The sequence below is a fragment of the Phytophthora cinnamomi genome (genome assembly GCF_018691715.1).
Source record: "Phytophthora cinnamomi strain GKB4 chromosome Unknown Contig19, whole genome shotgun sequence".
NCBI lineage: Eukaryota > Oomycota > Peronosporomycetes > Peronosporales > Peronosporaceae > Phytophthora > Phytophthora cinnamomi.
The window spans coordinates 54,930-71,846 of record NW_027150952.1 but is presented as its reverse complement, the minus strand read 5'-3'; the positions used below and the strand labels follow the sequence as shown (position 1 = coordinate 71,846).

General features: G+C 52.3%; 5 protein-coding genes across 5 annotated transcripts; 3 read left to right on the top strand and 2 right to left on the bottom strand.

Annotated features, from left to right (window-relative positions):
* Positions 1 to 546: 546 nt before the first annotated feature.
* IUM83_12963 (uncharacterized protein) lies at positions 547 to 1,979 on the bottom strand (the record flags this gene model as incomplete). Its single annotated transcript, XM_067937611.1, has 7 exons — positions 547 to 555; positions 624 to 820; positions 905 to 1,197; positions 1,277 to 1,342; positions 1,399 to 1,779; positions 1,841 to 1,849; positions 1,921 to 1,979. 7 exons carry the CDS (start codon positions 1,977 to 1,979, stop codon positions 547 to 549), a joined length of 1,014 nt encoding a protein of 337 aa, XP_067795722.1.
* Positions 1,980 to 4,233: 2,254 nt separating this feature from the next.
* IUM83_12962 (putative secreted RxLR effector peptide protein) lies at positions 4,234 to 4,941 on the top strand (the record flags this gene model as incomplete). Its single annotated transcript, XM_067937610.1, has 1 exon — positions 4,234 to 4,941. The coding sequence occupies one exon, from the start codon at positions 4,234 to 4,236 to the stop codon at positions 4,939 to 4,941; it is 708 nt and encodes a 235-aa protein (XP_067795721.1).
* A 5,137-nt stretch (positions 4,942 to 10,078) lies between these two features.
* IUM83_12961 (40S ribosomal protein S14) lies at positions 10,079 to 10,758 on the top strand (the record flags this gene model as incomplete). The annotated part of the gene is made up of 2 exons (XM_067937609.1): positions 10,079 to 10,081; positions 10,309 to 10,758. 2 exons carry the CDS (start codon positions 10,079 to 10,081, stop codon positions 10,756 to 10,758), a joined length of 453 nt encoding a protein of 150 aa, XP_067795724.1.
* A 325-nt stretch (positions 10,759 to 11,083) lies between these two features.
* Positions 11,084 to 11,817, bottom strand: IUM83_12960 (putative 26S proteasome non-ATPase regulatory subunit; the record flags this gene model as incomplete). The annotated part of the gene is made up of 2 exons (XM_067937608.1): positions 11,084 to 11,513; positions 11,567 to 11,817. 2 exons carry the CDS (start codon positions 11,815 to 11,817, stop codon positions 11,084 to 11,086), a joined length of 681 nt encoding a protein of 226 aa, XP_067795723.1.
* An 88-nt stretch (positions 11,818 to 11,905) lies between these two features.
* On the top strand, positions 11,906 to 12,944 carry IUM83_12959 (giyyig catalytic domain containing protein; the record flags this gene model as incomplete). Its single annotated transcript, XM_067937607.1, has 4 exons — positions 11,906 to 12,063; positions 12,185 to 12,237; positions 12,294 to 12,781; positions 12,858 to 12,944. 4 exons carry the CDS (start codon positions 11,906 to 11,908, stop codon positions 12,942 to 12,944), a joined length of 786 nt encoding a protein of 261 aa, XP_067795697.1.
* Between the last annotated feature and the right edge of the window lie 3,973 nt (positions 12,945 to 16,917).

The following is a 16,917-nucleotide window of genomic DNA, read 5'->3' as shown; positions in this document are numbered from 1 at the left end:
CCTAGAGGGCGCGAAGAATTGAGGGTGATAATAATGATGACCTGGAACAAATTGACGATCTACAATGTTTAGTCACTGAGAGAGTCAAGGTGACACTGACACTCTTACAGTGGAAAAGGTCGTCGTCGGGCTTGCTCCAACCCCCCCCCCCCCCCCCCCCGAGTGCTGTACATGCACGACCGCTTCCTCGAGGCGCTGAAGCTTTCTTTCCGACTGGCACCTAGAAAGTCATCGCCGACCGCGGCAGATGATGGGAAATTTATCATCATGGGCCACAAACAGGCATACCCAAAATATCATATGGTTCTACTGATACACACCAAGAAAAATAAAACCCTGTTGCTGTTGGAGGAACGGGATAAAATAAATAACGCAGTAAATGAAGATGGCAGAATAGATTACCGTAGTAAAAGCATTTGCACCTAAAGACACCGCTCAACCACCGCGACGTTCCAGAGGCGGCTGTTAATCTTCAAAAACAAAATCATCTCTAACATCATAGGAGAGAGGCGGTGTCGCTCGTGACGCAGCACAGCACGAGCAATGCTAAAAAGCCTTTCCACCACATTAGAAGTTGGTGGAATTGCTTCTAACAGCGCATACGAAGGGGGAGCAGCTCGCACCTTGCGGCGCTTCAGCACTCGCTCCGCAAACCCCTCAGCTGTCCCTGCCTGCGGTTCCGGCACGACAGCACTGCCGACAAGCTTGAAGGGCTCCAGCGTCGCTCTCTCCTCCTCCGCTAGCAGCATCGCATCGCCAGCAAGCACTTTCACCACGGCCTTCTCAAAATTAACAGAATGCACGATGTCTGCGTCGGGTGCTAGCATAATAGCATCCATAAAGAACATCCCAGAATTAGTATAACTAACTCAGGTACATAATTTAGCAATCGGATAGAACTTACCCAGGTACTTAGCAAAGGATGGCCGTATCTCGATCAGAGCATCGCAGAGATCGCGTGCGTCCAGTAGTGTTAGCCCGTCATCTTTCAGACGCTTCGATACCAACTCCACGTCGCGCAAGCTCTCCAGCAGCCCCGCGAGTTTGCGGTGCGCTGTACGAGACGGGATGTAAGCCGCCAGTTCCTCGTCGTCCGCCGAAAGGAATTCGCGCAGCCTGAAGAAGCGCTTGAGCATAGCAAACGTGGATGACCAACGTGTGTCTTGGCGGAGAACTGGCACCAGGGCGGTTTTGGTCCTAAAATTCGAACGGAGTGTACACATAAAATCGTATTTAGCCAATCCCAAAATAAAAAAAGTGTGAATACCCAAATTACCTTAATTTGGCGGCCTGCCTCAGCGTACGCAGTTTGCGCATGAGCTGCTGCACTTCTTCGAGAGCACTGTCGTGTGGCTCCAGATAGTCACGAACGGCCAAGTTAAGCGGTGGCTTGCGCACCCAACCAGCGGCACGCCAAGCAAATTTGCAAGCCGCTTGTTAAGTGCGCAGTTGTCTCCAACCAGGAACTTGCAGCCAGAAATCGACTTCCCAAAGAACGGTAGGAAGCGCGTGATGGCGGTAAGATGGCCCTGGGCATTCATCTGGTCGTCGGGCTCGTCGATCACCGGGGCCAGCGACAGGAGCGGGTACTGCGGCCCGGCCTCGGTCTCGTAGTAGGCGTAGACGGCTAGGTAGTGCTCCGTTCCATGTGACCATCCGTCGATAATAAGCCCAAAGCTATCAAGCATTTCCACCCCAATTGCCTTCTCTACAGCCTTCACAACCGCTTCCACGCTCTCAGTGAGTGTCGCGACAGAAATAGGATTCAGCTTTGTGTACCTAAATTCAAAATTAGAGTTAGATACGTATCAATTTCTAAAATAGACCCAGCGTTACTTACTGTCGCGTTCTATCGACTCACAAAAGGAAAGCGGCAAGTTACCCATGACAACCCAACGCAACCAGGCGTAGCGGTTAGACGCTTTCTGGCTTACCCATGGCAGCAGCGTTCCGCTAGCTGCCACGCTAGCGTCGCGCATGTCACTCGCGTAGTTAGGATGGTCAGTTCGGACGTGCGACACCAGGTTGGTGTAGCCCGTCCGTGGCGTATGCTTGCGGGATTTCCCACATGACTTGCAGGAGTAGTCCCCGTAGCCTATCCTTCTACGTCTACGCAGGGCTTGAAGTAAAAGCTTGCTATTTGCCTGGGCGTGAAGGTCGGGCGAGGCGGAGTGGCAGCGGGTAGGTTGTCAGCCGTGGTGGCGTCGGGATGCGTGCAGTAGGGAGTGGTAGTTTGAGTTTGTGTTTGGAAATGAGGCCTGTGGTTCTGAGTGAGCTGCCGGAGCTCGATGTGTAGACGCTGGTACTTTGAATGGTGGGGCGATGCTCTGCAAAATAGGTAACCTTAAAATATAGTGGTGTAACATAAATTACGGATTTTAACCTGAATTAGCACCAAAATAAAGTATTGTAACACTAAATACAAATTTATTTGTAGCGATATCTATTTTTGGGGATGCCTGGCCACAAATACACCAACACAATGGATTAAAGTATGCAGCATGCAAACAGACGGCAGTGAGCGGTTGCGAGGAGCGTGGCCGCAGCAAACCCGCGTGGGGTGCCCGTGAAGCAGGGCCGCGCGATATTTGCGGAGGCGGGCCCAGCGACGAGCATTCCAGCGAACGGACCGTTGCCGCAACTCGGAGTTTGTTTTCTTTTTGCGGGGGTCTGGGGGTGCAACCGCCAGCGTTACGGTCGGCTAAATCGCACGATCCAAACGAGCGATCACATCCGTATACAACCCCAAACAAAGTCTACCACAGGGTCGGGAGCAAAGTAGTAGTTCCAGAGGCGCTAATGATCACCAACATGGTCTCGATCAATGTGGAAGGCATCGAGCAAAATGACGAATGGTACATCATGCTCAGCTGGTGAATGGCCCGTTATATTGTTATAGCAGTCCGGTATTACTTTGCCGGCGCAACCGTTTTTCTCCATACACGTTGATGAAGAATGGGCATTCCAGCTCGATGGCAGGGGTCTCGACATCAAAACATTGCATTCCATTCAGCTTTTTGCAGGCGTATTTTGCATTACCAGAATTGTTGGATTTGACGCTGGTCTGCCTGAAAAAAAAAAAAAACTGAAAACTGCACTGTAGTGCAAACTCCTTGCATACGGACCTAGCTGCTTATTGTGACGGAAATTCCGTGTCTGCAATGGTGAGGCGCTGACTGTACGTAACACCATACTTGGAGCTGGTAGGTTGTGGCTGGTGGTGATAATTATTCCAGACAATGACGCACGCGCAAAAGTATCGACAGTAGATCGAGGGTCGAAAACGACAAGAACATCGACTCCGGGTCCTCTCTGCTCGACACTGTCGATAGAACAGGCTAGACCACAGCAGCATCCATGACGGAGCCCATGGTGCACCGACAGACGGCGCGACGGAGCGCGCCACCCTGCTGGAGTTCCACGACAACTTCTACCCGAGCGAGATCGATCACGCCGAGCCGCTGCCCTGTATGCAAGATAGCTATTTCGTATACCGGAACCAGTCTATAACATTCCTATACTGGGAACGCGCGGCCCCCAGAGCCCGAAACCAAGATTTTGCTCACGCACCTTCGAGCAACACAGCACCCTCAGTGAGTGCAAATTGGACAAAGCATCACCAAAACACGCCGGTACAGTGTAGTATTATCCTTCTTCCTATCATACATATGCACGTGTCTCACGATACCCGATCACTAGATTGAGAATTAAGTAAACTGGCTCAATCTGTTCATAATGGTATGGTCCACAACATCTATAAAGCTGGCAGGCACAAAAAGCCGGCAGACAAAGTCGTGCAGTGGACAACAAGGACTCACCAGCCAATCATATTCAATCAGTAGACTTTGTATTGCAGTACTTTATATAAATTTACGTGTTTTCTGAAGCGTTTTTAAGTCATTTTTATTTGACGATCGTAGCGGTATTTCTTGCTTTTTCATAGGGGGATGGCATTCATGATGCCGGCTTTGAATGTCGTTTTCTGTACGTGTGCTGTACGGTGTATTTTAAGTTTATGTATTAATAAGTGTACACAAGCCAAGCGGAGCCCCGCAAACGGGGCTTTTTACGCAAGTTGCATGCCGTAAGGCATGCAGCACGGAGTTCCGCATCTCCAGAGGAGAGTACACGTACTGTACCAGGATACCGTGGAGACTCCACCAGTTCGACTTCTTATACCCCCAATACAGTACTCTGAATATGTTGTCTACTCCGCGGCAAACTGCGCTCCTCATGCTGGTGGCGGTGTCCATCCTCGCTAGCTCTGGTGCGGTTGCCAAGGAGTCTAATCGGTACGAACTTTCATCTGTGACCGGAGACAGTGGTAACAACAAAATACTTCTACGTGGCGCTAAAGAGGCTGATAACGACACAGAAGACAGAGGTCTCCTGGCGTGGGTGAGACTGCAGTACTGGCTTGAGACCGGGAGGTCCAAGAGCTACGTCAAGCAGTCGTTGGAGCTGGAGGGGCTAGAAGGAGCCGCGCTTAGGTCTGCTCCGAATTTCATTTATTACGATGATTTTGTGTACGCGCGTCAAGGATGTATTCTGGAGAATTGGTTGGACAGGGGGGTCACCACACAACAAGTCTGGAGGCACTACGAGCTAGCTGACATTCCGCCAGCGCAACTCAAGGATACTGACGCCTACAAAACGTTCGTGCGTTTCGCCAAAATGGAGGACGACAAAATATTTAGCCTTAAGAACGCCGACGCAGAGGTCAAGATCGAGTATGGAGGCAGCCCGGCGGAGATGGAGGCAAAACTGGAGATGTGGGTCTTGGCAAAACGACCCAACTGGTACGTGAAGAAAATGCTGAACCTGGACGGAAGGTCCCGAAACGCGATGCTGAAGAGTGAATACTACCCGTACTACGAAAAGTTTTTGGTTCTGACTGGACAAAAGAAGCCTACCATTCCCTCCGTGGAAGTTAGTAAATGACGAACATTATACTTGGAGTGCGGGAGTGGGTTAAACATGGTCACAAGACAATTCACAGCCACCGCGTATGCACGAATGTGATCTCATTTAACTCAGGTATTCAAGGTCAGCCTCCACTCATTTCATACTACTAGTAGAAAATGATAAGCGACTCGTGAACGGCATTCTCTCAGTTCGAATGCACTTTATCAAAACAGTGTTTCTACGACAAACTGCTTTGCGCAATCGTCATCCGTGGGCAAACACTCGGCGCTCTACAGTAGATGCCCTGAGCACTGACAAGTCCACAGTTTTGGCCTTACCGGTATACATGTACAGTTACTGTAGTTAGGGCGTCGTTGTGGCACTCGTGTCTGGTGTCACGCCCTTACCGGACACTGGCACTGCTCATCCTGGGCTTTGCTCGATCGTCAGATTGCTAGGGCGTTGTGGGTCACCGCTTCTGGCCCTTTCGCTCACTCCTCCATCACCAGTCAAACGCCGACATGAGTCTCCGGCGAGGAGTACTGGTGGCCTTCGCATCACTACTAGCTTGCATTGGCGGTGCGTTTACGGCCCCAGTGTCGCAGGTGAAATCACTTTCCAATGTAGCTTCACTAAGCTTGCCAATTGACCCCAACCGACTCGTTCATATTGGAAATAAAGTCCCTGCCGGGAGATTTTTGAGAGCCGCCAACAACGATGAGGGTGAAAGAGACGGAGAGAGAGCGATCTCCCCGACTATCGAAAAACTCTCAGGTTTAGTGAAGAAAGGCGTGTCCAAGTCTACAGACCAAGTCCTTCTCCAGGTTTGGCGAGCCAAGGAGATATCAGGAGAGGAGGCCTTCCCTCTTCTAAAGCTCAACGAGATGGGCTTCAACATTTTTGACAGCCCGAAGTTAAAAACATGGGTGAAATACATGACCCTGAGGACCCGGGACAGGCTATGATCGCGTCGTTGACGGCTCGCTATGGTGACGGCGTTGTGGCAAAAATGCTTGCTGAGGCGAAAACTACGCCGAAAACCGGTCAAATCGCCGAAACACTGGAGTCTGCACAGATTCAAGCCTGGACGAAGAAGCACCAAACCGTGGACAATGTCTTCACGCTACTGAAACTCGATGAAACGGGGGAGAACCTGTTACGAAGTCCGCAGTTTAGCAGCTGGGTCGCGTATGCAACCAACGGTGCCCCAAAAAACCCGGAGGTACCGATAATGATCCTCGATACAGCGACAAATATCTGTCAAGCATGATCGAATCGGCAACGAAGGTCCCAAGCACCGAGAATATCGCTACCAAACTTCAGGCGGATCTGCTGACTCGCTGGCATCTCAACCGGAAATCGTCGGATGACATCTTACTGTTGTTAAACCTCAACAAAGGAGGAGAGGGTCTTATTGCCAGTCCCGAGTTCAACACGTGGGCTATCTACACGCCCATGATCAGCAAGAAGGACCCGGAGGTATCTATGATCTCGACGTTGACGACCCACTACGGCGACGAAGCTCTGTCAGCGATACTGGAAACGTCGAAGAAAGTCCGGGAGACGAAGGTCATGACCACCGATTTACAGAATGCTCAGTTTAAGAATTGGCTGGCCCAAGACTTCACCCCCACGCAAGTTTTTCATCTGGTGGGCATGCATAATGGATTGCGTGAGCCTAATGCAATTGTCTGGTACATATATAAAGCATTTTACGAGATGGCCAAGGCGGCCAATAATAAACGATACGAAGTAGGAGTTCCGCGTGGTGCTGTAATACGCTTCTGTAAGGATATCAAGTGTAGTAAGACATGTCAAAGCGCCAAAGGGCCTGCGGAGCTCACATCATATTCAGATAAAAAGTCACCCAGAGTAATACAGAAAAAAAAAACCGGAAAAACTACAAGCTAATGTATCCCTGTAGGTTGTTCCTTTAGGTGCGGAAGAAACGGTTTGTAGTTCAGTACTTTGGCACAAACTACGACGATACGCACGGCGGGTGCTCACGTACCTCCCACCGATTTTTTTCTACATGTATTGTGCCGAAGGTACTAGGATAGATTTTCCAGCCTCAGCTCTTAGTTGTTTGACCAACGCTATCGTGCAGACCTCGCAGATCTTGCTTGCATTTATCTAAATGGCTACAGTAGAGCCAGGTTGAACCAGTCCCAGTACCTTGGTGTGAGGGGTAAAACCCAAACTGTCAATGGATCGTACTGAGAGGGAAAGTCCGTCCAGTCTGGTACAGTGACCGATGCGGTGGCTAGGAAGTCGAGTGAAAATATGTGTCCTACAAGTGACACAATTGCATTTTTTGTCAGTTTTGCAAGATAACCATCATATAGATAATATTCCCGCTTTTTTGGTACAGTAGCAAAAACATTTCGAGCGCGAGTAAAGAGTATCGTGGCAGCAGCAACGGTGGCTTTCAAGCATCAGGGCTGACGAAGGGAGTCGGCACTGGGGCAGTTCGCGCGCGACCACGGCGATTGTGCTCCAAGGGGGCAGCAACTCCTCGGGTTCCTGCCACGGTGGTGGTGAGGCCTAGCCTCCCACCATCCTTTTCAAGCTCGCGGTGGGCGAACGCGTTCAAGCTCTGAAGTCATGCCTCCACGGAGGCACTGGGCCATCATTCGATGCCGTCGAGCTCAGTCTCACGCATCTTTCCAGGTCGCGCCGGACGAACGTGATCAAGCTTCAAGGCTAATGACCATGCAACAGGTGGATGTCTGTATCTTGCCGAGCTCGTAGGTGGCGTGTAAGACCACCTGCCCTCTCTGAGGTCGCGTTTTGCACTATTCACAAGACTCTCCGAAAAGGTGAGCCCCCCTCGCTCGTGACGATGTTGGCAGGGCGAGGCAAGGTCTTAGGTAGTCATTAGCGATCGTGACAACAATGAACCTCAATTCAAAAACAAAGCAAGCAAATCGAAGAGCAGAATAGCTCAATCAAACAAAACGCGATTCTTCGCTTCTTTTCATCAAAATTCCCCCTTGTTCAGCAGTTTGGGATGCCATTTCGCAGAGATGTGAATGCCGTTCTGGGCTAACATGCACGAATACAAACTAGCAGAATGTGATTTTCTGTCTTCCCGGTATCCGTGACAGCACAAAGTGGTAAAAGAGAATGCTGTTGGATATAGTAAAGACCCAGCTTGGGGGTCGTCGCTGAGGGGCCGTTGGTGGGGGCGTAGGGCCTGGTGGGCCGGGTAGCCGCTGCAAACAAGACGCATGGGGACGGAGAAGATCGAGGACTCACTCTGCAAAACTCGACGACCTTCTGGCAAATTTGCAAGTGGCTGAGGTTAACATGCTGTCAAGACTGGGCAGCTTTGTCACGGATATTTTGTGGAAGATAGGCAACATGTTGGGTGCCAGAGCGAGAATCAGCCAGTGGAAAGAGGCTGAATGAGATCCGACCGAGGTTGTCACATGTTGAAAATAGATTACCCCAGCGTCTCATTGCACGACGGGGAGTGGAAGACCTGGAGGGTGCACGCTGCGCAAGTACTTGAGGCAATATCATTCGCTGCACGCGACAGTGTAAGGGGCTTCGTAGGTTATTGGCCCAAAACCCCGCTTGAACTGTTCCCGAATTCGTTTGGCAATATTTCGTACAGGAATTTTCCTGATTACTGTTGCCACATTTGTTTTACACACTTTCTTTTCGTCCTAGCGGGTTACGACTATAGACATTTCCATAACCAAATGGGTAGAATGCTGGTACTTGGCTTCCTGTCGAGTGAAATGGCGTTCCGTCAAAGGTTGGAGTCTAAGTGGCCGCTACCAGTAGCAGAAAAAATGGGGAAATGCCAAAATTCCAAATTACGTCCGTATTTTTTTAAAATTACTTTAAAAACAAATTCCAAAAGACACACCGTAATCACCATAGTAGAAGGCTTGCGTGCACCAATCGTACGTGGTGATAAACTCGTATAACAAGCACAAGATGGACTCCCAGATCGAATGCACGCCACTATATTACTTCTCCAATCCCTTGGTAAGATAGCCCGCACGCTTCGAGAGATCAAGGTACCGTATAAGAACTACAGGACGGGAAGCTGACAAAGTACCTGCCAACTCTTCATCGACGCTCTTGACAGCGACAACGGCAGAGACGTGTCCATGACAGGAGAGGGAAGTCCGTAGTTGCAGTGTGCTCGTTCAGCACCCCACCACTCCACCTCACAGAGGTTCTTTCTCCTGGTAGCATGTATGCAAAAAGTACCTTGTCGACAATACCATACAATGGTATCGCTGTTGTAGCAATGTGACGGACCAACACGTCAATACAATCGCAGTGATATCCATTCGAATATTCGAATGTACTCTAAGCTTCCCCCTGCTGTAAGCGTTCCGTGACTGGCTAATTAGCTGGCTACCTTACAGTTACGACGGGCTGTAATTTAAACGCTACTTATTAGCTCTCTCGTTAAACGGACGTACATACGTGTCTGCACCCACGAAAGCACGTTCTAACCCTAAGCAGCTAGTTGCACCATGTTGTGAAAAGTCTGACTTTTTTGCTACGCGCCCCCGTGTCAGCAGCCTCAGTGGCAAGCGAGTTGCGCTACGTAGTTTACCACAGTTTTTATTTTCCGTATTTCTGAACAGTACGTCACTGCAGAAAATACGCAGTACGAATTTTTCGCTATTACGTGTATTTAAAAATTATGCACTTCTGACAGCCTCTGATGAATTATAATGTAGGGCTCTACACGGAAGACGTGCGGGGCCTGGAATAAGATTGATTAGTTGCCGGACGTCAAGCGAACTCACTTGGTGAAGTCCATGACCCAGTGGTGTGCCTTGCCGTGGGACAAGGTTGACTAGGGGCTTGTGTAATTCGCACAAATGTTTGTGAAGTTCATCACACACTTGAACTAACTGTAGATGGAGTTTGCACGCGCACCCTGCCATAGCCGCCAACTCTGCTACGAGATCGTTTCTTACTTCGTCTGTTGCCTTTTTGGCTCACGTACCCATTTTCCAAAAATGGCTACACGTCTACCCATTGGTCAATATTATCACTTAATATCCGCCAATCTGTGGCTCGTGCCCCGAATATCCGCCAATCGTCGCGGGCTCCGTTATGACTGGCGGCCAGTGGAGCTTTGCCTAGTGCCGCCGGCCGCCTCGGCCGAGTCATTCCCAGTTTCAAGTCCGAATCCATCATGGTGCGTAGCGCTGCCGCTCCTCGTCGGCGGCGCGTGGCGAGCAGCAGACAGGCAGGCGCGGCACGTGGCAGGGCTCCCCAGACGCTCCGCGTCCAGACGCTCGCTGTCACGCCGGTTGCGTCGCCCACCGCCCTGAACTCGCCCCGCCGTCGAGATATCCGCCCGTGCCTGTGTATCAATCCCCCCAGCAATTCTGACTCGTTCTGCCTTGTGCCCCCGCTCTGCAGTCGAAGAAAACCGCGACGAAGGAAGTAGAGGAGGTGGTGCGCGTTGGCCCCACGCTCAAGGAGGGCGAGCAGGTGTTCGGCGTGGCCCACATCTTCGCCTCGTTCAACGACACGTTCGTGCACGTGACCGACCTGTCGGGCCGCGAGACGATCGTGCGTGTGACGGGCGGCATGAAGGTGAAGGCCGACCGTGACGAGGCCTCGCCCTACGCCGCCATGCTCGCCGCCCAGGACGTGGCCGCCAAGTGCAAGGAGGTCGGCGTCACCGCTCTGCACATCAAGATCCGCGCCACGGGCGGCAACCGGACCAAGACCCCGGGCCCCGGCGCGCAGTCGGCCCTTCGTGCGCTTGCTCGCAATGGCCTGAAGATCGGACGTATTGAGGACGTCACCCCCATCCCGACGGACAGCACCCGCCGAAAGGGCGGCCGCCGCGGTCGCCGTCTCTAAGCAGACGGAGTGGACCGGGGCGGAGTCGCTGCTGTCCTTCGCACGGACGGTGGACTCGTTCTCAAGACTTGCTCGCCCGCTGGTGGGCGGCTGGGGCGCCTGCTTCTGGGCTGGGAAGTGCAGGCGGCGCTCGTCAAGTGCCTCCACCGCGGGCTCCGAGCTCTGCTGGCGCCGCTGCGTACTGCTGGCTAGTTAGTCGACTAACCGCATGGACGTAATGGAACCACCGCCCGCTGATCTCGGAACTCGAACGCCTCAACTCGTTGCTTGCTACCCATCGTCTCCTCTCACTGCTGTTGCTGTGCTGCAGACGGCAGCTTGCAGCTTACAGCGGCTGCAGCAGACAGCCCAGCACGCCTGGTCCCGCCCACGTCTGCGGCGTGAGCTCCAGCGCCAGCACCTGCTCCTGCTCCTGCTCCTGCCCTCCGAGCCTGCGCACCAGCACGCGGATGCCGCTGCCGACGTTGCGCTGCACGATGTCCCGCACGGCCGCCAGCTGCCGGTGGTTGTCGGCGTCGGCCGAGCCGAAGCGCAGCACCTGGTCCCCTGCCTGCAGCCCCGCGGCCTGCGCGGGCGACGCGCTCTGCACGCTCTGCACCGCTGCGAAGGGCCGCAGCCGCCGCTCCTCGTCGCCCACGACCGCCAGCTTCTGCTTCCACTGGGCCTCGAGCCGCTGCAGCGCCTCGTCCGCCGGGGGCTCCTGCGGCGCCTTGGGCGTCAGCTCCGTTTTACCGCCGCCGCGAGCCGCGAAGACCCTGTAAAAAATAGGTTAACTCGGCTAAAATGAGGTTAAATAGATTTATCTTACTGCGGCAGCAGCGCCTCGATCTGCGTCATGACCTGCTGGTGGTCCGTGCGCCTGACCGCCAGCGTGTGGCGCAGCTGCCGCACGCGGTACACGTCGATGTCCGCGCGCGGGAAGCCCTCGGCGTCCACCAGCGGCCCATGCAGGCCCGGGTTACTGCCCGAGGTTAATTCGGCGCCCACGGCCTCGATCTCCGCCTCAATCGCCGCCTTGGCGGCCACAGCGCGCTCGTACTCGGCAATCACGTCGCCCATAGTGAAATGAAGTGACGGAGTCCGCTAAAACTGAGCTCGCGCGTGATTCGACGAAAGTGCAGGGCCCCTTTTGGACGAATCGCGGCGCATGGAGTTCTTCGCCTGCTACCTGCTGACGCCCGTGCAGCCTCCGCAGCGCCTGCGCTGCACGTACGTGGGCTTCACGGTGGCCCCGACCAGGCGCATTCGCCAACACAACGGGGAGCTGGCCAACGGAGCCAAGAGAACGCGGAAACACCGACCTTGGTATAGTACTATATCATGTTATAATAATGACTAATTTGACTGATACGAATGAGACAATATCACGCAGTGGCACCTAAAAGTACTGATCACATATAACACGTGTCATTACCCTTTCGTGCAGGGAAATGGTCGCTGTCGTGCACGGCTTCCCGAGCAAGTTTCGAGCTCTGCAGTGTAAGAAGAGCATGTTAAGACTATGATACCCCCTCTGTGCTAATTGTTTCTGCTAGTTGAGTGGGTCTGGCAGCACCCGCTTGTGAGCAAAATCAGCAGGGAGCAGTTGGCGTTTCTCCGCGGGTCCAGAGGTTTGGGCGCGCCTCGCTCCGTCAAGAGGAAGGTGCTGGAGATGCTGGAGATAGTCAACCTGGAGCCGTTTAAGGAGCTGAATCTCACCGTGACATTCACGAGCGAAGAGATGCACAAGGTGGCCCGAGGACTGGGGACAAGATACTCCGCTGCGGCGTGCGAGACCAAGGAATTGGAATCTTTTGCGGGCCTTGAGAAAGAGGAAAGCTCAGCTGGTGCATCCACGTGTTTTATTTGTGAGCACGAATTGTATCCAGAACAAGACGCGGAATCGGAAAGTGGAGAGGGCGAAAACCTTGGAGAGGTGGTGGGATGCTACCATGCACGCTGCGAGATGTGCTGCCATTCATCGTGTCTGATGGACCATTTTCGGTCGCTGAGAGACCAGGACGACGAAGAGGAGGTTGAGATGGTTGACACCAGTGGAAAGTGCCCCGAGTGCCAGCAGGTTTTACAGTGGACTCTTTTAATGCAACACCATGGATCAGAGAAAGAAGGCAGGAAAAGAAAAGGTGCTGGACGGAGGAAGCGAGGGAAGAAGAAAGCTCGCGTTACGACTGATGCAGGCGAGATAAGGTCACAAATCGTTGCAAAGTCTAGAGTCTCTGCTGACTCGTGTGCGCAGGAGAGTGAGATTGAAGGCCGGGTGGATACTATCAGTATCGACGCTGCGTCGCCAACCAGTAATTTTGCTGCGGGGTACAATTCAGATGGCTGGTTTGACGATGAAGGCGAGTTGGGTTGTGCGACTGACGTAGCTGAAAACAACTTCCAGGAAGATTGCTCATCGGAAGTGAGGAGTCCGCTAAGCATTCTTGATCTTGAAAGAGCTCAACAAGGCAACGGTGGCGTGGATATGATCGATTTGACGGAAGAATAAATTGTGGTTTTGAACTGCAGGCTGTTGCACAACCCAATTGGCCGTTCGTCTAGCATGTTACTCATCCTGAACTTTTGGGATGCACATGGCGATGGGGGAGCACGGCGCTGTGTAGCAGTCGGAGTCCACCAGCTCGCAGTCCTCGCGTTCGCTACAGCGATCAGGTGAACATACGTCCGCACAATAAGCCACAACGGTACCATCATGCTCAATTTGCTCGCGACACTCGGTGAAGGTGGGGCAAGTCATTGTTTCACAAGTGAGCTGGGTATCAGCATCGCATTCACCGTCGTGCACCACTGTAAGAGCGTTGTGTGGGTGCTGGCATCTCGCGTTGGCAAAAAGGCAAAGATTGTCGTGGGTCTGGCCGTCTGAACCACAGACGGGTGCGTAGGTGTACGGACAAGGTCCAGGGATACAAGACTCCCCGCCGTTGTTAGTATTGGTGGGGTGGCTTGCGCTGCGAGCAGCCTGCATGTGGGGTGGACACTTCCCTGCCCCGAAGGGCTTGATGCTGGGATTACGGCACTCTGCGTACTCAAGAAGACACGGATTCGCGTAGGTGATGCCGTCAGAGCCGCAAACTGGGTCGTACACACGCTCGCACATGGGATTGCACTTCTCCGGTGCTTCGTTCGTGATAGCCATACTATCATCAATTTCCAAGACGTGCAAGCCAAGCTCGGCTCCATTGGTCTTTGCACACGCTCCATTGGAGGCCTTTTCCAGCTCGGGGTGCTCGCACTTTGATGCCAACAGGTGACAATCGTTGATATACGTGACTCCATCTGTGCCGCAGACTTCGTCGGGCGTCAGTTTGCAAGTGAGGGAGCAGAATATCGTCATCAAGTCTACCTCAGCGTCAGTGGTCGGCTTGACTGCAGCATCAGTGTAGTGACTGCTCTCCGTCTGTGCCTCGGAGAGCGGTACGATCGCAACGCCTTCCTGGTTTTTGTCGTCGTCAGGCCCAGAGGGACACTCACCAACGTCTCGGATATACAGCGTGTCTGCGTCGATTTCACTCGAGCAAAATGCTGAAGCAAAAGAACAGTCATTGGCGTATGTGACGCCATCCGAGCCGCACACAGGGTCGTAGGACACCAATACGCAGTCGAGAGTCTTGCTGCAGTCGATCAAGCTAGCAGCTTGCTGTCCGATACCGAGTTCAAGTGGTGCGGTAGCCGGAGTGCGCTCATCGAGGGTTTTGTCACCACTTGAGCTTTGTGCGCTTGCTACGCCCCAGGCGAACCCAAGAAGGGCGAGGATTCTCATTGCCCGCGAGGGAGACACACTGCCCCACGCGATGCTCGACCACGCAACGTAATTCACACGGAATCGAAAGTGCTGCAGCCCTACTTTTTTTAAGCTACAAAAAGCTTCTCAAAGCTATCCGGAGCTCCATCGAAAATATGCATGAAGGTGAAACTGCACCACCGGTGCGAATTCTATGGGCGTTTCTGCAAATGTCTTGGATCATTATCTTAGTTTCATCATTAGCAGAGTGCTGGAACGTTGTGAATGACCTTGTTTGATCAGAACTACCTGCGTGTTCGTTCACCTTAATGAATATGAGCCGAGTCGCAGGACACACCTTCACAAATCGATTAAAAGTCCACACTCACTATTTACACTACTTCGAAGTATTTAGTTACAGATAAAGTATCGTTCGCGAAGTATTCAAATACACGCCAAAGTCACCATACGGTCCTTAACTTGAATATGATGCCATTGCCATAATGCTCTAACGGGAATCCTAAAATCATGATGCTCAGCGCCAAAAACTTCGATTGGAGCAGCACGCGCTGCGACCACAGCACAAACCCGAGTTGCCGGACGCCAGGTATGCCTAGTCGACGTGATATCAGCACCAAATAGATAGCTAAGAACGCCGCCTCCACACTGCAGAGCAATAGTATGTGGAATACCATGTTATCGACCTCGGCGGACGTTGTCATGGTGTACATTGTGAAGAAAAATTTGCGGTTGGGCAACCGGTAAACAAGTGTCAGATAATTCCCTACAACCATACAAAACTGTCAGCTTACTGCATATCAAAAGCTAAGGATCATGAAAACTTACTCACCATAGAAAATCAGCATAAAGATGGTGATGTAGGACCTAAGAAGGGTAATCTCTGTCTGATGCAGTGTGAATGCGACACATCGAACGTACAACTCACGTTTTCGAGTATGATCCGCCCTTTGATCCGTCCTTAATCGGAAAGAGTGGGTAGTTCGAGCGCGCGAATCGCTACCATTTTCCCCAATTGGTTCCCCGGCCAGTGGGAAAATTTGAGCAAGGCCCTGGCCGATGGAAGAGGCTGCTCGCTGCAGTAATAATTTAGCGCTGAGGAGGTCTCGGTATCTGCTACTTCGCCGAAGGTCTTGCCCCGTATAATGGCTGTCTACCGGAATTCTGGTTAGTGAAGGCTCACTTTGCAATAGTCTTTGATGCCTTTTCACAAAGTCGGTGCCTTGAAAGCCCGGGTAATTTGAAAACATACGAGACGGCGACTTTCGGTGGAGAAGCTTGGGCAGCGCCCCTTGTTGAGTCAAATCCAACGCGGTCGAGATAATATCATCCGTAACAACTACTTCAAAGGCACGAAGCTCGGCCTTAACCCTCTGCAATTTTTCTCCATCTTTCAGAATATCATGACAATTCATCAGCATCTGGATAACGCTGACCGCCACGATCGCCACTAACGTTTCAAGAGATTTAGCATTCTGAAGGCACATGGCCGTGAACAAGACGTGATAAAGGTGGCCGACGCTGCAAGTAACCGCGCCAGCGATATCTGGGTCCTGGCTGAACATTAGCCAAAAGACATGACGAAGCAGACGTTTAGTAACTGGAAGAAGTAAGGACAGCCAAACTTGCTGGGTAGGCTTGAGCGACATGAAGACGGCAGTGAACATGGGGTAAACGACAACCGGGAGCATGTCCATCCCCAGCCACATATTGATCTTGTCAACACGTTGCTTCGTCTCTGGGTTTTGTGGAAGGAGACGATTGAGTAACAGTCCAACAAGCGCCATCGGACCGGCAGGGGCAAACTGGGTAAAAGGTACGGGGAAGACTCGTGCCACGACAGCAATTGCGGCATTAATCCCGATTGCCACTGTTGCTGTAATCAATCCGTAAGCGAGGACGAACCTCCAGGTTACTGTCGATAGATCCGGTAAGTAATTAATTTTCATGAACACGGGCATTGCTGTCATAGTCACCGCCGTCAGGTAGTTTCGGATTTGAAAGTGTAGAGACTTGTGAAACCCTGTCGCTGGATCGGCGAGCGGGATACTTTCGATAATAAAGTTGAGAGCGAAACACGGCACTGGGGTCAGGAGTAAGACTGATAGCAGCCACGGCGTAGTTGTTTCTGCTCGAAATCGATCGAACGTGTCCAGCTTGGCAATGGAGTATCCCCCGGGAAGGCGTCCAACAACACGTCGGACCCATCGACCGAGAGCTCTGAAAACCCGAACACTTTTCCGAGCGGGAAGCAGACCTAGTTGCACATCTGATGGCACAGGGGATACAGTGGTCATTGCAACCGTGGTGTCCAAAAACCACGAATGTACTTGTAGTAGAAGAAAAGCGCTGTGATCAAAGTATTTATGGCTTATCTGCGAAGATTAAAAATGGGCCAGTGTATGTTCAAGGAAGGT